Here is a 23,304-nt window from a genome sequence, read left to right on the forward strand (position 1 = left end):
GACCTAAGTGTTGTGATACGTTAACTTGCGATTAATTTCGGACACTTACGGTGGACGCAAATGAACGCAAATGGACGGGAGGTAAACATTTTTGCGGATGGTCTGCGTCCAAGCTACGGAAAGTTACGTTCAGTTACGGATAGTTACGTTCAGCTACGGATAGTTACGTTTAGTTACGGTTACTTGCGTAAGGCTGCATCCGTGGAGTCCCTCTGCGAAATTTTGAACATTTCAAAATTTCGCAGGCTTGGCGCCGTCATTTTGCGTTTCTTTACGGATTAGTTACGGAAGGTTACGTCTACATACGACCCTGCGTATGCCTGCGTCCACGCTGCGTCCCCCTGCGTCCACTCATCCGTATCCTTCGGCGGCGGACGTAACCCATCGTAAGGCACTGTGTGACTGGGGCATTAAGGTGTTGGGAATTGCTAGCTACGGGGAGATTGGTGTATTTTATTTTGTGTCAACCATACGCATTCCCCACTCATCGTCTACTTATGTAGTGCTCCTTAGCTTTGTAACAGAATGAAAAGCAAGCGAATGCCTTTCTTGTATAAATTATTCTTCAGCACTGTAGTATTGCTACAAACATTGTCTTTCTCATATTCTTCCAAGAAACATATGGAACGCCATTAGGGAAACAATACAAAATTCATTTCACTCCAGCCAATATTCATTTCACTTTTAACAAATACATTTCACTCACCAATATTTATTTCACTTTTTACAAAAATACATTTCACTTTTAGATAGAAATTCATTTCACTTTTCACAAAAATACATTTCACTTTTAAATAAAAATACATTTCACTTATAAATAAAAATTCATTTCACTTTTCACAAAAATGCATTTCACTTTTAAATAAAAATACATTTCACTTTTCACAAAAATACATTTCACTTTAAAATAAAAATTCATTTCACTCTTCACAAAATGTATTTCACTTTTTAACCAAAAACATTTGACTTTTCACAAAAATTCATTTCACTTTTCAAGAAAAAAAATAAATCATTTCTTCTTTCCGTAAAAAGAATCATTTCACTTTGGCGTACCATATCACTCTGACGAAACCATTTCACTGCACTAAAACCATTTCACTCTGATAAAACCATTTCACTCTGATAAAACCATTTCACTTCGATCAAAAAAATACGTTCCTCTCTTTTCCCGGCCAAAAGGTGGCGCCAGTCTGAGAGGAGTCACAGTGCTATGGCACTTAGCATCAAAGAGCGTACAATGGCGGCTTTGCATAGTGTCCTGTTCGCTCTTTCTACCCCGACAAATTGCTGAATTTCTCCTGTTGATGACATCCGTGCGATCTTGGGAGTGTTCACATATCGGTAAAAAAAGGTGTCATTTTTCGTTTGTTCAGTCTGTAACTTTTATGAATCCCTATTAACTGACGAATTCACTAGAGTTGTTGTTGCGCCACAAACGTGTCTTCGGTGAAAACAGCTCGCCCAGTCCGACGTATTGCGTCTTGTGTTACTGTGGGAGCCAGTATTCGGGTCCAGTGTGGAGCTGCGTGATCGCTCCGCCGGCGGCGCTGGCGGCAGTAGGGATAAAGCAAAGCCACGACATATGAGCGCGGGCAATGTAGCGGACGATTCTGACTTCAAATCATATGTCAGACAGGCACTTAGATCCAATTTAGATGGCCAGGAATCAATGAAGCAGTGTATCCAGGAACTTAAAACTACACAAGCTGAGCTGAAAGACTCGATTGACTTCGAAGCAGCAAGAAGCGATGAAGTTGAGAAAAATTAGTAAAGGCTCTCACAAAGAACATGTCTGCATGCATGAAAAAAAATTGACAATCTGCAGGTCGTCAATAACAACCTAGAGCGTCACTCTCGCAGATGTAACCTGCTTCTCTGCAACCATGGTCCAGAGAAAAAGGATGAGATCCCTGCCGCAATAGTCAACAGTGTCTTGAAAGGCGAGCTAGGCATTGATGCAAAGGTGGAAGTAGCCCACAGAGTTGGAAAAAGAAGGAGTGATGGGGCTGCCAGACCTATCATCTTCAAAGTCAGCTCAATCGAGGTGAGAGATAGGATCCTACGGGCCAAAGGCAAACTTCGTGAGGCAAAGTCACAGTTGTACATCAAGCAGGATGAGACCTTGTCTGATCGTAAAGCGAAGCAGCAACTGAAATTTGTAGCTTCTGAGGCCTTCAAAGCATGAAAGAAAATGTTCTTCCGGCACGACAAACTTTTCATTGACGGAGTAGAATACAAGAAGCCAAACGCTGGCCCCCAAGCGGAAGTGGAAGGAGCCACCAAGGAGATAGCGTAGGATAGCGACGGCTCTTGTCAGTTAAACATCGGCTGCTGGAATGTTGGTGGTTGGTCTGATTCATGTTCATTGAGGAAAACCATTTTAGCGAAGTGTGATTTTGATATTATTTGTTTGGTGGAAACTCATCTTCTTGAAAGTCAATCAATTCAAGTTAGCAACTACATTTGGTTTGGGCATAAACCGGTTACAATTGCACAAAAATGCAAGGAAAGGATCTGGAGGAGTCAGCTGCTTGATACATCATCGCGTGCTTCAGTATTGCTCGGTTAAATGTTTGGAGAAATCATATGAGGGGATATTATGGCTGCAGTTGAAAGACAAGCAAGGAAAGGATATGTTGCGTCTGTTACTTACCCCCAGAAAACTCAAGCAGAGGGGGACATGGTGAAGAATTTTTTGATAAGCTACTTTCCGGAGTATACAAATACAAAGATTGTGGTAAAATTCAAATCTGTGGAGATTTTAATGCGAGAAATGGAGATTTATCAGATATTATCGAAGGCATAGATTGCATTAGACAAAGAAAGACTATTGACTTTGAAACAAACTCTCAAGGAAGATTATTTATGGATTTTTGTGTTTCGTCAAATTTGTGCTGCCTAAATGGTAGATATACAAATGATAATTTTACTTGTGTGTCTTATAAAGGAAGTTCAGTTGTGGATTACTGTATAGTACCCTACCATGATTTAAACCTATACTCCAATTTTTATGTTCTGCTCGTTGCAGAGTTAATTGACAAGCATTCTATTCCAGTGTTAGGTTCAATTCCTGACCATTCTATTCTATGCTGGTCACTCGACAGAAATCCTTCAGGTGATAGAGCCAAATGCACAGAGCCTGTTAATTCTAGTCCTCAAAATCTGTCTATTAAAACTGTATCATTTAAATGATATAAATGATAGATTTATGTGTGATGAGGAAAGTAAAAATGCAGTAGATTCTCTTTTGAGAAGATTAGCAGATGGTGTACCATCACAAGAGCATTTGGATGAAGTATATGGTGAATTTGAAAAAGTTCTGCAAAATGCAGTACACAGGCATTGTAGGAAAAAGAAAACCAATAGACCCGTAAAAGGTCTCCCTCACACTCCTAAAGCATGGTGGGATGAAAATCTCCAATCCTTGTGGAATAGAGTGAAATGTAAACAAAAAGAATGGTTGAAATGTAAAAATGCTTATGGTAGAAAGATGAAGTTTGATGATTATAAAGCTGTACATAGAAATTTTGATAAAGCTGTACGTCAAGCTAAAAGAGCATATCAGCATAGAAAAATTAATGCATTGGATGCAATGGTTAATAAAGACTCTAGTAGTTTTTGGAAGGAGATAGGGAAGATTGGCTCAGATGAAAGTAACAGGTGTTATAAAATTCCTGTGGAGGTAGTCAATAGTGATGGAGAAATAACGGAGAATTTTGATATTGTATTGAGTACAATGGCAAAATGATTTCTCCTCTCTTTTTACTGATAATGATGCTGGTTTTGACAATGATTTTTTGTTTGGTATAAAAAAGAAATTATTGGAGTTGGAATTAAATGTTCAGGAAATTGATTCACGGGGAGAAGATCTGAATCATCCTATTGGATTATCAGAGGTAACTTCAGCAGTAAACAGAGCAAAATTAGATAAAGCAGCAGGAATAGATGGTTTTATTGCTGAGGTAGTAAAAAATAAAGTTTCTATTCAGTTCCTGCATGCTTTATACTCTTTTTGTTTTGAACATGGTATTTCCCCACAGATATGGCAAAAAGGTATTATTCATCCAATTCTTAAACCTGGTATGGATGAATGTGAACCTTTAAGTTACAGAGGTATTACATTGATATCTGTGATTTGTAAGATTTGTTGTGATATCATAAAAGAAAGATTAATTTCCTTGAAAAAGAAGGTGTTATTAATGAGGAACAGTACGGGTTTCGAAAGAAAAGGAGTTGTCTTGAGCACTTATATAGCCTCTATTCTATAATTGAAAACAGAAAGCTGTGTAAAAAAGATACTTTTGTTTGCTTTATTGATGCAAAAAAAGCATTTGATCATGTTATTGTTAATAGGATTTTGTTATGGTACAAGCTGAGGTCTATTGGTGTTCATGGCAAGTTGTATAACTCCATAAAGGCTCTTTATCAAGATACCAAATGTACTGTAAATGTGAATGGTAACCTTACTGATTTTTTTAATGTGGATCTAGGGGTAAAACAAGGTTGTCTTTTGTCCCCAGTCCTGTTAAATATTTTCATTAATGATATAGTTGATAGTGTGAGGCTGTGTAACAGAGGTATCCAGGTGTTAGATACAAACATTGATATGCTTATGTATGCAGATGACATTGTGGTAATTGCTGACAATGAAAATGACCTTCAGTTGAAGCTTGATAGTACAACTGTATATGTTTGTGGGCTCAGAAGTGGAGGATCGAATTTAATACTTTAAAAACTCAAATTGTACATTTCAGGAGAAAAGCCCAAGCAAAAACCACATCTTTATTTTATTGTAATGGTCAAAAGCTTGATATTGTTGACTCCTATAAATATCTTGGATTGTGGTTTGATGAATTTTTAAGTTTACAAAAAGGAACCAAGATATTGGCTCAATCTGCAACTAGAGCCCTCGGAGTGGTTATTAGTAAATTTAAATTGATCGGTGGTTCTCTGTTTATGACCTATAAAAAGTTGTATGATGCTATGATTTTGCCCATATTGCAATATGCAAGCGGTATTTGGGGCTTAGAAGAATATTCAGCCATTAATAGTGTTTTTTATAGAACATGTCGTTTCTACCTTGGAGTGGGGAAATATACCCCTAATGATGCAGTTATGGGTGATATGGGTTGGGATCCCCTTTTTTTTTATCAGTGTCAATCAATTGCTAGGCTTTGGTGTAACCTGAGTAAGTATACTAGTGACCATTGCCCTGGAAAAATTTTCTTGTGGTCAAAGTCCCTGGCAAATCATGGTATTAAGAATTGGTGTTATAAGGTTAAACAATTATTTGCAAAACTGCAGTGTATGCATGTTGAACCATTGGCTGAGATTGTTAGTACACATACAGGTGAGCACCGTATCCAAAGCATGTAAATTATTTGTTGAAAATAAGTGGAAATGTTCACGGTTTGATGATAAAAGGAGAGTTCCCCAATCCAGAAACAAACTCAGAACATATCGTAATTTTAAACATTCTATGAATACTTCTAATTATGTTATGCAGTGTCAGAATAGATCTAACAGGCGAGCATTAGCTCTGTTTAGAAGTGGTTGTGCCCCTATTGCCCTTAAAACCGGACGTTATAAAAATGTCCCACACAATGAAAGATTTTGTATAATCTGTAATTCTGGTGATGTAGAAGATGAGTTTCATTGTTTTATGATTTGTTCGGCATACACAGTGTACGATGATTTCAGATCACAATTATTCAGTATTATATCAGAAAGAGATCCCACCTTCCCTCAGTTACCTATTTACCAACAATTCCTTTTTTTAATGTCATCAAAGTCACTGTGCTGTCAAGTAGCCAGTTTTGCCAACCTTATTTTAACGTGCCGTAACAATTTATTATATTCCCACAGCTGAATATCTCTTTTATGTATTATTTAGCCCACCATATTCTCTCTTTTGTTATGTTAAATTATTTTTTATTGTCTGTATGTCTTACATGATTCATTTATATATTTTGTATTACTTATAATGTTTGATGTATACCTGTATCACTCATAGGCCTTTTTAGGCCGGCCGTCCGTGTGACGGGTGTGATTTTTAAAGAATAAACTACTACTACATGTACTACTACTACTACTACAACCCTACATTGGAGCGGTTTTGCGGCAGCGGCAGCGGCGGTGGTTTGCCGCTAAACTCTGCCGCAGCGGCACGCTGTGCACACTGGAGCGGTTTGCCGCGCGTAATATGCAAATTAGATTGTTGCCCTTGGGCACCTGCAGTTTACTAGTAATCACTTACATAATTATCATGCACATGTATACTGTGAATACATTCCCCATGGATCTGAGAATTTACAAAATCACTTTTCCAAAACGAAACCAACAATAAAGGAAATCAAGGATGCGTAACATGCAAGAAGACTATTGGACAATCAGTACTGGAATCTCAACTTTTCAACTTTTTGCTTTAAAAAAAAGAATACTTTCAACACAGACTGTTCAATGAAACTGCAAAATATTCCTTGTGTTACTGATATTGGTATGCACACAGAAATTATTGCATCAGACCACTGCCATATATACTGAGAAGGTGGTACATAAAATGTGTACATCCAACACCTCAATATCTCAAATTATGATCTGCGAATGTCACATTATCCTTGTTCTTGTTTTATTTTATTTTTTTTTTTACAAAATTAGTCAGCATCCAAAGCAATGATATCTTATCTTGTTTCATGTTAATGAGAAAATGACTAGTATTTTTTTTTTCTGGTGTCGGTAAAGTCGTCAACTGTATGAAAGATGAGCTCTTTAAAAAAAAAAGAAAAGAAAAACCAGCAACATACTTCTTTACTTGTTATTCCAATCTTTTACCATAGAATAGTATACCGGTATTATGATATATATATATATATATATTAGATCATCATGATTGTGTCATTTTCATGTGCATGTTTGTGTAATGATTTTTGTACTTCATAACTCACTTTTCCTACTGCGCCTTGAGCACGTTAGTCATGTGAAATTGGCACATTAAACGTATACTGTATTATTATTATCATTATTACCTATTAACTCTATATGAATGAAATGTTAATGTTTGATTTGACTTCTGTCACAGTTCATGCTCTTTTTGGAAGTGTAGTTACAAAGGTGAGGGGATGTTTTAGAGAATATGCCTACCATTCACTCTCCTACTCAAACCTACTAGATCTACTGTATGTATGTAGAGTATAATGTAATCCACAAACGGCCCATAATAAACTCACCCACATACTGTACTCCCAGCTATGGAAAAACAAGAGTAGCATTTTCACTCTCCACAACATGTGTTTTATATTATGCATGGGGGAGAAATTAATGGCAATTTTGCATCCTCTTAGAAAAAACAAACAAACAAACAAAAACAAAAACTACACACACACACACACACACACACACACACACACACACACACACACACACACAATGTCAGTTTGGATTTCAAATTCACACATCTGCATTACACCATCAAATCTATGCTTTCAGAAATCTGGATAGCATTTTAACAGACAGTCGATTTCCAAGTGAACCACATAACTGTTGGGTAAAGTGATTACCAAAAGCCAACTGAGGTCGGTTTTATCTTAAGCAAGTTTTGTGGAATTGCACTAAATCTTTTCTTCGAAATTTAACCCCCGAATGAAAACATTAGTTAACAGGAATTTTAACCAACTTATGTCGGTAAATGACAAACATCACTCGAAATACACATCAAACAATGTACATACACTAATACAAACCACACATGTCAAATTTAGCACTTGAGACACCAATTCAGGACAATTGTTCCAACATACAATCTCATTTGATGTGATCTAATATGGCAGTCTGTTGCAGAAATAAAGTACAGTGGTATACTGTTAACATTTGCGAAGGGAAGTAATATAGCACATTCACATGTAAAATGAAAATTCACAAGATCTGACACTGTATGAGCAACTTTGTAAATCTGAATGGATACACATGAGTTGTCAAAACAATACAGTAATGGTAGTATGGTACTGGATTTTATGAATGATTGAAGTACATGTATGATAATTAACACCAATGTAATTTGTATCTTGGACCAATTTTCTATAAAATAAGCATATTATTCTCATCTCCTACATCTGAAAAAAAAGAAGAATTAATTCAGTGCAAATTCCTAGCAGAAATGCATACTTTACAACATAAAACAAATCAGTTGTTTACATTTCACTTTCAAACCTCATAAGGACCAATCTTTCTAAGTAATAAGAAACAAAAAGTACTTGTATTACATGTACATGGGTCTAGGGCAATTACCCCCTGGGCAATTACCCCGGACCCTTCCCCTGGTTCTAATCCTAATCCTAACCCTAATCTTTACTCTTACCTTACCACTACGCAGTATTTAGCCAGGGGGTAATTGCCCTCTGGGGCAATTGCTCGGATACGCATGTACATACATGTAGGACAGGAAAAATATAGGAGAGAATAGGATTGAGAGAAAAGAGCAGTACAGAGTTCATCAAATGAAGTGAGCAAGAAAGAGCGGATACATAGGGGTGGATGAGGCTTGAGATTTACAATGATATGGACATGTATTGAAGTTACAAACACAAACACAAGAAAATCAGGATAAGCAAAGGAATACAACAAAAATGGGCACCTAGGTGCTTACATGGTTCAATTTAGCTAGTCAGATAACAAAATCAAGTAGCAAACAGAATAGCAACATATTCCGCATATAATGCAATGACCCGTTGTGAGTTATCTGACATCAAATACTAATTTAATGCAAGGAAAGTACAAACTGAGTGTTCAAAATTATACATGTAATGAAAATAATATTCGATGCCATGTCAACTTTATAGATTTGGGTTTCCAAGATAAATTTGAAGCTTTCAAAAATCTGTAGTAACATGCTTCAGGTACACTATAAAGTGCTTGTTCTACTGCTAATTATTTTACTCATTGCAATGCAGCATAATACAATATTGCATCCATACTCCAAAGTCAAATACACACATGTGACAGGTACTATGTAGGTGCATAATGAAAAGGTGGAATTTCATCACATTTTTGAATATGTAGTATGTTGGCTACTGGCCTACCTGGGAGCAATGCACAGAATTCTTGTGTTGTGGGCCTGTACATGTATATGCTATCACATTTCTCCTGAGTCGAGTTCTAACTGCGAAGTGATACACAATAGCCTGCCTTGTATGATAATCATGAAGAACTTGATTACTTCTTACGAGCATAGATGAAATTGCTTGGGGTACACTACTCAAGTGATACATGAAGGATGCCAGTTGAAGACAATTATATCTTGTGTTTTCAAATTACCATTCACATTATAAAGATTGAAAGTAGTTTGATCCGCAATATTTTGGTTAAATTTTCTATAGATTTTTTTTTTTTCATTACCATGGAAACACATTAATTACATACCACATTTACCTGTAATAGTGGCCACATATGCCAAGTTCTAGGTCAACTCCTAAAAAAGCAAGAGAGTTGTTGTAACTTGGGTTGGAACCAGGTGCAAGCAACAATAGTGTTGACAGATATTTGGGCCATGTGAGGTCATTTAGAACTAGTTTCCATGGCGATGTCACAGTTTGGTGCTCTATACATCCCTTGTCAACTTGTACACACTATATGTGGGTGTGGTGTGTAATAATGGTATTAGCAGCTTTTCACATATTCGATACTTGTCTACATTATCATAAGTAAAACTAACTCCTTGAAAAGTGAATACATGTTTCAAAGAAGCATTGACCACTAATAGTATCAATATAAATGTACCTTATCATTCATACATGGTACAGGTGTATAGTCAAAATACAACAATATCCATCATATGGCAAATGGCTTGTAAAATAACATGGCCACTGTTATGAGGAGACCACAATTAAAGGTCAGTGCCTATTTCCCTATAACATTGTAAGTACTTCTCAAGCAAATGCTGTTTTATTATGCAGACTTGATACAGGAAGGGTGGAGATGACAAATAAATGGTTGCATTATGGTTGACTCAGCAAATTTAGAAAATAAGGGATGGATGCCAAAGTTTCAAATCCTCCTTGTTTGTACAGGAGTCCCTTTTAAAATGGTCTCACTGCCATACAATGTGGCCAGCAGTCGCGATTTAGAACGAAGATCAACTTGAAGACAAGATCAGCTGCACCCACAACGCCTTGAGGACTGTGCCCTGTGCTCTACAACTGCAGATACATGTACCTGAAGAGGGTATAATTTGCTTTCTCCAATAAGGAGGATGAAGGGCTGTGAATGCGGATGTTCTGTGTCGACCACGTATGAGCAGTTAAAACAGTCCTTCCTGGAAGAATGAAAAAGGCAAGCATATATGGAAACAGCGTGTAAACATTTTGAAGACATATTGATGTGCACTATTTTCTTATGCCTTCATACACATGATATTTCCAGTAATTTTGTATCATATATTTACTAGCAACTCCAGCAAACTAGAAGCAAGAATGACCAAGATCAGAAGGTCATTCTTCAAAGCTGAAGATCTACTATGCACATACAGGAGTGAGTCAAACATGATATCTGGAAACAGAGGGAAAACTTGTTTCAGAAGGGAATGGGGAGGTAGTACAGGCCTGTAAGAAAGCTATAGATCACAACAGAACAATTCACACAATTCTGGCCTTCATGGTGCTATCTGTTTGTTTGTTTGTTTGTTTTTTCCCATGTCTAGCTTAATTACAAACCAGAACTATCTTTGCAAAGAAGTGTAACTTTGTCTAAAGTCAATTTTTTTGACCAACCCCCCCCCCCCCAAAAAAAAAAGAAAAATATATATCAGTGACAGACAATTCTTCATTCAAAGTTACATTTGACTTGCATTTTCATGTCCTCCGAAACTGATTAAATTGGTATCAGTACGGGCCAATTACTAGACCTAGGCACCTATGGTACACTATAATACACACTATTAAAATGATTGATTGGTCCACGCTGCATATTGTGATACCTGTCAAATGTATGGGCTGTTGCCATAGTCACTATACATTATAAAGAAAGAGAAGAATCTACATACATGTACATTTCCTTGGAATGAAAGGGCAGGGTAAAGATTATAAGATGTGCCTTCACAGAAATTTCACTCTTAAGTTCACTCTTTAGTTCTAGGTGACATACAAAATATGTACATGTGTTGTCATTAGAATTATCTGGTACGGTACAATACATGTACCATCACTTCCAAAAAAAAAGTTGTTTTTTTTTTCCTCCCACAGGAGTAAGGTCAAGTTGTGAACAATGGTTATGGTATAAATGTACCTAGAATGTCAATCTTTTGAATAATGCACTTTCAGTAAATCCTGAAAGCTGAAACTCACAGCTTTCCAGTCAATGAGTGAGCTTGAATCAAAGCGTGGTCAGGGATGCAGCCTCCTTATGCATGGTCTTTCCGCATTCGCTGAATAGGAGGGAAGCAGATTCAATAACTGTTTACCTGAGGGTAAATAATATTCATACAAGTGAGGTGTTATACAAATGATGTGTTATACAATGCATTATTACATTATTTCCTTATATGAATAGGGGGAACTTTTTACTCAGCACAAAGAAAATGTAATACAAACGAGTCTCTTTTAAAAAGCACCTTAGCCCTTCACTCCAATAACCAACACCACATGCAGGAATTGATTGCCTGAACTTTTGGTATCTGATTTTTGCTCTTAAATTGCTCATTTTGCAGTACAGTGTAAGTGCTACTAAAATGCCAAGTGCTTATATCAATGAAACTATTCATGAAAATATACATTTGGTATTGCTACCAACATGAATTAACACACTGAATTACCTGCAGAACACAATACAGAGGTTCATCTTTCCTACCAAGGAACACAAAGGACTGGCACAGCCTCTTAGAAGAAGTAGTGGCTGCTTCAACCCTTGATACAATATGTCAAGGGTCAGCAATTAACCAACCACTGCATCACTGGGCATTTTTGTGATTGAGGGTACCACCTATCGGCACCCTATGAATTTGCAGCTCGTTTATTACAAAAGTATAAAACAAATTTGCCTAAGTTTTTCCTCAAATAAGCTGTAAATACTGCAGTTCAAATCTCGTGACTGTTCTGTTGATTCTGAATCTCCATTGTAAAATTATGCAATTTTTCTTCGCGTGGCTGAAAAAGGGTACCTCACGATCTGCACCCCTTCCCTCCATAGGTAATACAAGTGAATTTCATAGTCATGCGTTGTTACTGAGTGGATATGTAATTGAAACGTGTTTAGTTTGTTTTGTTGGCTTGATTTTCGTTTCTTTGTTACTGTTTTCATAGCTATAAAATGGCACTTAATCCCACGCGTACCTTTTTGTTCTATACGCACAAACAGCCATGATACGCAGGGTGTCGATGTACCCTGCCGATAGCTGGTACCCTTACCACACATTGAAGAAACCGTCCAAGTCTATTAATTGTGGGAAATGTGGGCATCTTTGGAAAGGCAAGACAAGATAATGCACATGCTTACCAGCTACAGTACAGTTACAGTTAAAGTGATTTTAAAACATTACCCTTAACTTGGTCAGACTCAGCCTGAGAGGATTTGATTCACTTTCTAACAAGACAAATCAGTCCTACTTCACTGCCTGTCTGATGATGCGAGACTGAACGCGAGTAATAAATTATTCAAGTAGATCGGCTTTGTCATGCCAATGTCAATGGACAAAGTTGTGGTTATGTGTATGCATTTATACCAGTGCAGTGACAGTATGGCAGTACAAAAAACAACAACTATGTAGTACGTGAACTAGATCTAGGCTGGGCCTGTATAGAGGCAGAGTCAATACCCAGAACATACCTTTTAGGGCCTAACGCGCGTTAGGTCTAGAAACTCTAGCTGTTAGACTAGAGTCTAGAATTATGTCTAAAGGCCGTGTCACACCAGCCTTGCGTGCGACTTGCAAAGAACAATTTTGACTACCTGGAGGTCCCTGTAGATATCCGCACATGACAGTACCTAGCATGTATCTCAAAAGTAGTCGCCCGGAGGTGCGCACGCATATTTTTTCACCCGCAACCGTGTTTAGGCCCTGTCACATCTTTCCGGGCAAGCTACTCGGGCTTGTTACGTGTAGGGATTTTCTAGCATACCGGACATTCCTGAGGGCGGAAAAGGATTTGTGCGAGTCAGCGCATGTGTCTTACTTGCTGGAAGCGTTATACTTGCGAGTATACTGTGTGACCTTTGTACCAGTCGCGTGGGGGCTGACAACTTAGTGAAGGAATTTCTCTAATGGAATGGCTGAAATCTCACAGAATTTCATTATCTTGGCTGCATACGGGACTGCGAAGTACCTGCGTGGGAATTGCCTGGGAAGTACTGCGGCTAAGGGTCTCCTACTACTGGCGTTCTGCGTGGACCTCTACGGGCATTCCTGCGACTCACCCGGAAAAAGTTTTGGTCATGCTCAAAACTTGGCTGCGGTTAAATCGGACTTGCGTGAGCACCTCCGGGCAACTACGCGCTAGATACTGTCAGGTCCGGACCAACTGCGGAGAGCTCCTTGGAGTAAATTTGTTTCCCCGCAAGTCAAGCCGCAGAAGTTCCCCCGTACGGTATGACAAGGCATGAATGAAAATTGCAAACATTCTTGTTCGCCCGCTGAAAATCTTCTATGTGCTGGAAACTACCTCCTCGCCACAAGCCCGCGTTATGGTGTGACATGGCCTTAACGTTAACACTACAGTCAGAGTATCAGGCCTAGATAGAGGCTAGGTGTTTCTGTTGTTGTTTTTATTTGAATCTATTTGCCGTTTACCATTGATCATTTTTTCCCTGTATTAATTTACGCCAAAATGTTACTTATGAATTACTTTAGAAACTTCAAATTCCAAAATTTTCCCTAGGCAGGGCCTGCATTATTTTAATTTTATTAGAAATAAATCAAAAATACCAGGTAGTACTCTATGATATCAAATATATCTAACGTTAGAGTGTCTAGTCTAGTCTACTAAGAAGCTTATTATAAATAGGTTGCATACGTCTACGTAACCTTTTTTTTTTCTAATGAGGATGTTGTTACGAATGTTAGGCCCTAGCGTTACCGCCTGCCACCGCTATACAACATGATACAATCGACCATATTGTGGTCCATTTATCATATGAGAAGTCCTCCCCATTTATGGACCCATCTCATTACTGGTCATTAGTACGTGTGGGACTATTTTTAGTCGGACAGTAGGAGTGCTCCTACTGGACCTAGTACTAGTTCTAGATCTAGCGGGTTACTCTGTTAGACTTCAAGGCTTCAGCACCACGTTGGCAGAATACTATATCAGAGTATTCAGACATAGATAGGCGTATATGGGACTGTGATATTGATAGACTGCTTTCTTTCGCTGGCGAGTCTGCGTCTATGGCAAAATACGTGGAAAGTTACAATCTGCAATGTAGCCTCTGCAAGAGAGTGACCGCTGTGAAGGATCGAAACAAATGGCAAAACCTCGAGAAAACCAAACGAGCAACTGAACAAACGAAAAATGACACCTTTTTTTACCGGTATGTGAACACTCCCAAGATCGCACGGATGTCATCAAAGGAGAAATTCAGCAATTTGTCGGGGTAGAAAGAGCGAACAGGACACTATGCAAAGCCGCCATTGTACGCTCTTTGGTGCTAACAAAGTGCCATAGCGCATAGCACTGTGACTCCTCTCAGACTGGCGCCACCTTTTGGCCGGGAAAAGAGAGGAACGTATTTTTTTGATCAGAGTGAAATGTTTTTATCAGAGTGAAATGGTTTTAGTGCAGTGAAATGGTTTTAGTGCAGTGAAATGGTTTCGTCAGAGTGATACGGTACGCCAAAGTGAAATGATTTTTTTTTTACGGAAAAATGAAATGATCTATTTTTTTTTTCTTGAAAAGTGAAATGAATTTTGTGAAAAGTCAAATGTTTTTGGTTAAAAAGTGAAATACATTTTGTGAAGAGTGAAATGAATTTTTATTTGAAAGTGAAATGTATTTTTGTGGAAAGTGAAATGTATTTTTGTGAAAAGTGAAATGCATTTTTGTGAAAAGTGAAATGGATTTTTATTTAAAAGTGAAATGTATTTTTATCTAAAAGTGAAATGTATTTTTGTGAAAAGTGAAATGAATTTCTATCTAAAAGTGAAATGTATTTTTGTAAAAAGTGAAATAAATATTGGTGAGTGAAATGTATTTGTTAAAAGTGAAATGAATATTGGCTGGAGTGAAATGAATTTTGTATTGTTTCCCTAATGGCGTTCCATAGAAACATGTGCAAGACATTTTCTTATGATGTATTCCTTCTTTTTACAAGAGCGGCAATGCCTTCAGTCGGTGGGCCTTCAGAGACGACCCAGACAGGGAAAGACGACTATCAACAGATGTTGGGATTGCTATGGGCTGCAATACATCAACATCCGTTGCCATGGTAACTTGTCTCAGACGGCAGGACGCCGAAGATCTTCGAGCAAAAGCCGATGAGGTAACGTTCCTCGGGAGGACTGGCTCATTCATAATGATTAGTTGTTTTTGATACTATTTGAATAAAGAGGGTACTGCTAACACTTTCCTCTGTTCTCGATTATTATTATTATTATTGATGGTATGGTATGGTATGGTAATTTATTTCCGTAAATATAAAAAAAATCAACGTTACAAATCATGTGATACAAAAACTCATAAATAATACGGCTGGATAGCCTCACTCAGCGAAGAGGATCATTATGGTCCCGCTGTTTTACAGGAGGGTCCAGTATAAATTAAAGTAATACAGTTTCTTCAACTAAACAACAAATCAAAATATATACAATGAGAAGAAAGAAAAGAAAAAAACACACGAAAAGAAAAGAAAAGGAAAAAGAAAGAAATTGAAAAATATACATTTCCCGTTAATTTATGTATTAGTAATCTGTCATGTACTGAGTTATATCAAACATAAGAAGAGATGTGCTCTTGCAGTGATCGCTTGAAAATATCTATACTGGTTGCCTTTTTTATTGACAAAGGAAGTGAATTGAACTCCCTACTACCTCTGTATGAAACCATTCTCTTACACTAATTTGTTCTTGGAATATTAAGGTGTAAATTGAAATTAGACCGCAATGAATACGAATTTTCTTTGGGTTCAAATTTATCGGTCAAATAAGACGGTGTCATGCCATGAAATGCCTTGTAAACTAATTGCAGTAGATGCTGTTTACGTCGAGAGACAAGATAATCCCATTGGAGAGTTTGGTGCACTTGATGGGTAGACGTGTGAGAATATGGATTTATGTTCAAAATTATTCTTCCAGCTCTATTCTGAAGTTTTTGAATCATATTTACATGATTACGCTTTCCAGAATCCCAAACAATGTCGGCATTATCTAACTGTGGTAAAATGAAAGACTTGTATATTAAATTCATACTTTGTTCATTGATTATGTGCCTAAGTCTGCCCATGAAACTCACCATTTTACTCACTTTTTACAGACACTTTCAACTTGTGTATTCCAATTTAATTCCGCATCTACTGATACCCCTAAGTATTTCACATGATTTACCTGTTCCAATTTTTTCCCATTTACATTCAAATTTAATTTATTACATTTGTTCAGTGACTTTCTATTTCCAATAAGCATACATACTGTTTTATCACAGTTTAGACTCAGTCTGTTTTTACACATCCAATCAGAGATCGTATTTAATTCCTGTTGCAATTTCTGTTGAACAGTATGAGGATTTTTACTTGAAAAATACAAAACAGTGTCATCAGCGTATAGGTGAATTTTACAATTTTCAACAGTTTTAACCATGTCATTTATATAAAGGGCAAACAGTAAAGGTCCCAATATTGATCCTTGGGGTACGCCATAAATATGAAATACACTGTTCGCGTGATAATGTGTTTCCTACTTGAGTTACAATTCGTCGATTTTGTAAATATTCCCTAAACCATATTATACTGGAGTCACTCATTCCTATGTGCTTTAATTTTTCTAGTAACACTTCATGGTAAACAGTGTCGAACGCTTTTCTCAGGTCGACAAATACTACTCCCGTGTAACATTGTTTATCCATGGCATGAAGCCATTCATCTGTAACGTTTACGAGGACTGTAAGTGTGGAGTGTAATAGTCTGAATCCAGACTGTTCCATTGCTAGTAAACTATTAACTCGAATATAATTAAACAATTGCTTGTGCACAACACGTTCTAATACTTTGGATACTACTGGCAATAAAGATATTGGCCTGTAATTATCTGGGCTACTTTTATCCCCTTTCTTAAACAAAGGAATAATTTTGGCTAATTTCCATCGGGATGGAACATTTTTTTCAACAATTGACCTATTTATTAGAAGGAATAATTTTGGCTAATTTCCATCGGGATGGAACATTTTTTTTCAACAATTGACCTATTTATTAGAAGGAATAATTTTGGCTAATTTCCATCGGGATGGAACATTTTTTTTCAACAATTGACCTATTTGTTAGATATGTTAAAGTAGGTGCGATTGCTCTAGCTGACATTTTTAGAATGGCAGATGAGATTCCGTCAATACCAGTGGATTTCTTATTTTTGAGTTTCCTAAGTTCTGTTAATACTTCATGACACCAATAGGGTCAGTATATAAAGCATTAATTCGACTGTCATACACTGTGTAGATTTATGATATTGATTGAATCATTTATCATACTGATAAAAACACAAAGAAGTTTTTTTAAATACTGCTATTAAGTTGCTGTTATCTCCTTGTTCAGAATCTAAAAAAAAACTTTAATACTAAATGAACTTTTTCCTCTATCATGTCTATGATCTTGTCTTCTTTCGAAACTCAAATTCATGCCTTGAAAATCAAATATTATATCAATGATAGTAAGCCTTGTAGACTCGTTCCGTGGCCTACGGAAAAAAAAAAGATGATTAAATGACACTGTCTCATATACCATCTGTCTCTCTTTCTTCCTCACAATATCCTCCGGCCGTGGTCATTTACAGTTGTATTTGGCAGATGGAGGTTTTTACTCAGTAACTCTTGACGGTACGTTCCTGGATGACACTCCAAGAAATCTCTACGACAATGGAGACTTCGCACACGTTCCAATCCTTGCCGGCTTCAACAAGGACGAAGGCACCATCGTACCTTTTTTCCTGTTTCTGGAGTTTGTAGGGAGCCCTACACCTCCACCCATATACCGTGTCATCTTTGACGGGCTTCTTAGTTACTACCTGAATCGCTACAGATGGAACGATGAGATTCTTTTAAATGCCATCCACCATGAGTACATTAACTGGACGACCGCCGATAATCCGGCTGCCGACTACTTCAGATCGATAGTCGATTTCGGAACTGACATCAACTATGCCTGTCCAACAGACTTCGTAGTTAGGAAACACGCCAATGTCAATCTTCCTGTCTACAAGTACCTCATGACCCATGAACCAACAAAGTATGACGCATAATGAAGTCAAATTCTCCTTGGTTCTGTGATGACAACCTTCAAATTCTTTAAAGTTCACAAATGACTTTATCGCTGTAATTATGTAAAGGCCTACTGGTCTGCTTGCGACTTATATTATTTGTATGCTTGTATATCAATACACGACATAAAATTCTTGATATGGTAATTAATCTATTACGTGAGTTTTCTTCTACTTCATGTCAGTTACCCGAAAGATTTTTTCCTTTTTTTTTTCCTCTGATATCATGGATTGCATGTAGTCTTTCGAACAAAACCAAGCTTGACCTTTGAATCTTAATCTGTTCTACTGAAATTAATGCGGTTCTGCCAGGTGTTTTTTTTTTCAGGCGTCACACGTCTACTACGATTAACTCCTTGAATCTGTCATATATTCCCTTTGTTGTCCGTTGTCGATGAAATGTTGATGTCTTTCAGTGGTAAATCTATGGGATGTACACTCTGCCACAGTGGACAAGATTGACGACTCAATGTAGAAATCAATGACATCATTGATATAAAGGGAAAAAACTCAAGGAACTATAGAACAAGGTTGCATTCCTAACGATGACATAAAATTTGACTACTGCAATGGATAAAGGGGAAAAAATTAAGGAACTATAGAGCAAGGTTGCATTCCAAACGATGACATAAAATCTGAGTACTGGCAATGTAAGTTTTATGTGTGTTCCAGAAAAAAAAAATGATTTTTTTTTTCAAACACTCCGACTATATGATGCATGGTGTCATCGGCTCATAATATCATGTTAGTTGCGGATGAGAAATGACATGAAATTTATCTTTGTCAATGACATACAATTATTAAACCCCAACTTTGCATCCCTAGAAAATAGCATCAGTAAATCGTTACAACTCTTGAGTAATTTAATGCGAAGGATATAATCTGGCTGTTTTTTTTATATTAATATTCTATTGAAAAGTGGAATCTGACAAAGATTTGTTAGCAAGCCAGTGTGAGATATCCCCACCTTATCTTTATTGTCACAGACATCACTGTTTCATGAAAAAAAAACGTGAAAATCAAAATTATCTAACTAGTGTCTTGAAAAACTTTAAATGAAGCTTTCACAAATTAATTAATTTCTCTCTTCCCTGAGTTGTCTGTTCCTGTCTTAAGCCGCACACCATACGATCCGACTGGTCGTACAACCTTAAGACCGGAAGTGTGACGTCACCGACCTAGCCAGTTTCCAGTCGTACGACTGGATCTTGTGGTCTTAAGGTCGTGTGGTCGTGAGTCGTATAGTGTGCGGCGGGCTTTAGTCAACCATCAAAACTTTCGTGTTATCCTCCGTATACACAGGAGCAACTACCAGTATGGAGAGGTCTATCCGTCAACTCCTTGGCTTGGAGCAACACATGGGGAGGACCTAACATTTGTCTTTGGAGTACCTTTCATACAAGAGCTGTACACTGTTCGGGGTCACAACATGACAGAGGAAGAGAACGCCTTCTCCGTCAAATTTATGGAATTTTGGACAAACTTCGCCAAATCTGGGTAGGATATTTGTTGATTCTTTTCCTATTGTCACTCTTATATCTCGACAATATATATATATATATATATATATATATATATATATATATATAAATGCTAAACCTTCATGATTAGGAAAAGAGTATTGAAGATTGCAATATGCGATAATCTTCTCAAGAAATATTTCCTTTCCGATGTTAAGAGCAGTAACTGTACAATGGCCGTCCTGCACCCTGATGTGAATATCATTGATGTGTACTTAATCATCGGTCCTAAAGTTAGGATTACCCAGTTTATCACGATATGGTGCTACATTGGATACAATGTAATCAGTGTTTTAGGGAAGTCGCCCTGGGCAGGGGTAAGATGTGAATTTATCAGTTAACCCTTTGTTTGCCACATTTATTTCCTGTCCATTGGTTTGTGTTTGAAATTTGTACGCATTTGACTCACTGGCACAAAAAGGGTTAAGAGTATATTTTAATACCTGTTATTTTGTTCCACTGAACGCAGAGATCCCAGTAGACCCAGTGAGGACGTTCCCCGAGGAGACGGGGAAGATTTTTGGCCTCTCTACACCATCCCTGAGCTCAGTCACAAAGAGTTGTCCCTTGAGCTGGGAGTGGGAAGAGCCGCTAGAGCGAGGGGATGTCACTTCTGGAATCACTACCTACCTTCTCTCATGATTTTTACAAGTAAGACAGACACAAAGCCATACATCATCATAATCGTGCCATTGTCTTGTTGTATTATGTTTCGTTATAACAAAACATATCATCCTATTGTAGAATATTTACTTTGGATGGCAGGCACGATTCCGTTCAAAAGAGAAGAAAGATTTTTCCATCATTGACGTCATGGTCGTTTTAGGGAATATTTATAATGATAGACGTTCCAGAAGTATAATATTGAGTCTTGTTGAGAATATTGTTCACTGTCTATCTTATTCAAAATATCTTTTACTGAGATGATACTAAAATACATATGTGTGAAAAAGCACAATTTAATCTAAACGTCAATGTCGGTTGGTTCATGTTCATGGTTCATGTATAGCTAGCTGTGGTTTCATGGTTCATGTAATTGTAGCTGAGACAACTACAGTGGGAGTAAGCGGCGAAGTTGATGATAGGTGTTAACAATTTTTCGATAGCGATAATTATTTGCATGGTGATATGCTTTGATGCATTCCTTCTGGTGTTGTATAATGTTGCAGGCAGCATGACGGAAGAGGATAGAGAATGGCGGGAAAGCTACAACGACTGGAAGGGAGAGATGGTAGAATGGCAGCGGGTGTTCGAGGATTACAAGAAGGGGACCACCTGTAATAACTAAGATGCTCTCTATAATGCCTGACTGTGAATGAAACACATTAACAAGAGATCAACACCAGGTTTTCATAAGGTTCATATCAATATGTTCTACACTCACCTAAGATCTACTACAACTATATCTGCAACGTTTAATCTGTGACAGAGGTAATATCAGGGTTTCAAAAATGATTATTCCTCTAAACCTGTCCTCCCTCCCCATCTCCTCAGGTAGTCATCCGTGCAGCATGCGTTACATTTTTTCTTCCGGGGAAATGAGAATATTTTAGGGGTTTACTTAGAGGGAAAAATCCCGCAAAATCGTCGAAAAAGGGGGTCTCTTTTAGCATTCCTCCCCGGAAATGTTCCAGTTAACGGTAATTTTGAAATATTTCCAAAATAATCCTAAAATACTGAGTAGGGTTCCGAATAGGATCAGTGTCAAACCCCCAAAAAATTCCGAAATAGGGAAAGTGGGGCTTTTTAGTGTTTGCCCCAATCTCCTAAATGTGCTTATATTAAGAACATGTCGTGCTGCAGAACATGCTGGTCCTGCCTTCTCTTCGCACATTTGGCCGCATGCACTGCACATACGTCATGCTGCTTTGTTAGTTTCCCATCCAAAGACCTCAGTAGGGGGTAATTTTTCTGGCTTCCATTCCAAAAGGCCGTAATAGGGGGTGAAAATCCTAGCACCTTTCCATCCTTAAAGTGGGTATCCCTAAGAATTTGGAACAAGCATGGATTGTATGGTTGACCACCCGAGTTGGGGGTTGATTCTTTACTTAAACACCAGGAACTAAATACTTAAATAGGTTCATGCGTAAAAGGTATGGAATCAATTACAATTACATTCAGTCCTTGCGAAACTGTGATGTCTATAAAAAGAATGTAAACTAATGATTCTGAACATCAGAAGACACTTGTAACTTTATAGGTGCATTTAAATACTCCACTTTACGTTGAAAGTTGTAATGATATCTTATTTGAGTTCTTGACAATTTGTGACAGTACATCTCAAAACGAACATATAAAGTCGCACACACTGATTTTGCGTGAGGACTGAAAATAAGTGAAAGGGGTCAACCTAGCCGAACTTGACTTTTTCATATTTTCTGAAAGAGCCGGTCTTCTTTTACATTATGCTAAAATTCGGTATCATAAAACGGGCAGGAAAGTGTTTTTTTAGCAGTTTATCTCGAACATTTTTGGTAGAATAGTGTGATTATGTGTGTCTTTAGAATCCCTTTTTCATTTCTGAAAAACCTTGTCCACACTCTTCACTTTCAACTCTAATAACTTTTGAAAGGATAGTGCTACTACTTTGAAAGTTTGCATTAATTATAGACAGAATGTGTTAATGAGGCATGCTTAATTTCAGTTTAATCTGATAATCCCTTCATTGTTGTTACTCTGGTGGCTTACTTCCTGTTTTTTGTCCCATTGATCGCACAGCCAGCACGGTTTGGTAAAGATTAAGCGCTTGAATAGACACTGTACTTCAGAGCCTCTTTTCTCAGTTCACACTTTTCCTGAGCTTGTGCTTTCTTTCCAATATTTAGATAGGTTAGGAGAGTCCATTTGATTTGAGTTATACATCATTTTAAAGCTTAAAGTCTGTTCTTTCAGAATATGGTCTTAACTAAAAATTCATGTCTGGCGACTTTTTGTTTGTTTTGAGGTGCAGAGTCACATTTATACATGCGTTTAACTTCTTTATAATTATGTTTTCCTAATTGTGCTAATTGTTTGTTATTTGATACGTACTACGCATCATTTTGATTTCAAAATCTTTTAATAAAATTGTTATTTTACTATGATACATATCATATCTTATGATCGCTGTTTCTTTGCTTTTTGGTGGTTTCTCTTGCTGACAGCTCACTCTGATTGCATATTAACGCACGGTCCCTTAAAACAATGACGGTAAATCGAAAGGGCTTCCCTGCTTTAAAGGATAAATAAATACAAAGTCATGTAGATAAAGGAATAAGTAAGCGTTAAACACTTTTTTTTTTTTGGTCGTTACTTGCACGTACGTGGATCCAGCGTTTCCACTTATCATTTACACACTGTGTTCGG

At 37.4% G+C, this 23,304-nt stretch overlaps 1 protein-coding gene and 1 long non-coding RNA gene across 2 annotated transcripts in view; one reads left to right on the plus strand and one right to left on the minus strand.

Moving 5' to 3' along the window:
* LOC139730328 (acetylcholinesterase-like) overlaps positions 1-21,247 on the plus strand; it is a 29,151-nt gene extending 7,904 nt beyond the window's left edge. The window contains exons 6-10 of the mRNA XM_071641198.1: positions 15,292-15,459; positions 17,957-18,408; positions 19,742-19,936; positions 20,429-20,610; positions 21,129-21,247. Of these exons, the coding sequence (XP_071497299.1) occupies positions 15,292-15,459; positions 17,957-18,408; positions 19,742-19,936; positions 20,429-20,610; positions 21,129-21,247 (1,116 nt within the window). The remainder of the gene's footprint in view (positions 1-15,291; positions 15,460-17,956; positions 18,409-19,741; positions 19,937-20,428; positions 20,611-21,128) is intronic.
* Positions 9,400-14,984, minus strand: LOC139730315 (uncharacterized). The gene is made up of 3 exons (XR_011710917.1): positions 14,510-14,984; positions 11,334-11,413; positions 9,400-10,306 (listed from the first exon to the last, which is right to left on the minus strand). It is a non-coding gene; the product is annotated as an uncharacterized lncRNA (long non-coding RNA).
* Positions 21,248-23,304: the final 2,057 nt, after the last annotated feature.

The sequence above is a fragment of the Diadema antillarum genome, unplaced genomic scaffold, assembly GCF_040938485.1.
Source record: "Diadema antillarum isolate AM-2024a unplaced genomic scaffold, OU_Dant_1.0 seq00000301_RagTag, whole genome shotgun sequence".
NCBI classification, from domain to species: domain Eukaryota; kingdom Metazoa; phylum Echinodermata; class Echinoidea; order Diadematoida; family Diadematidae; genus Diadema; species Diadema antillarum.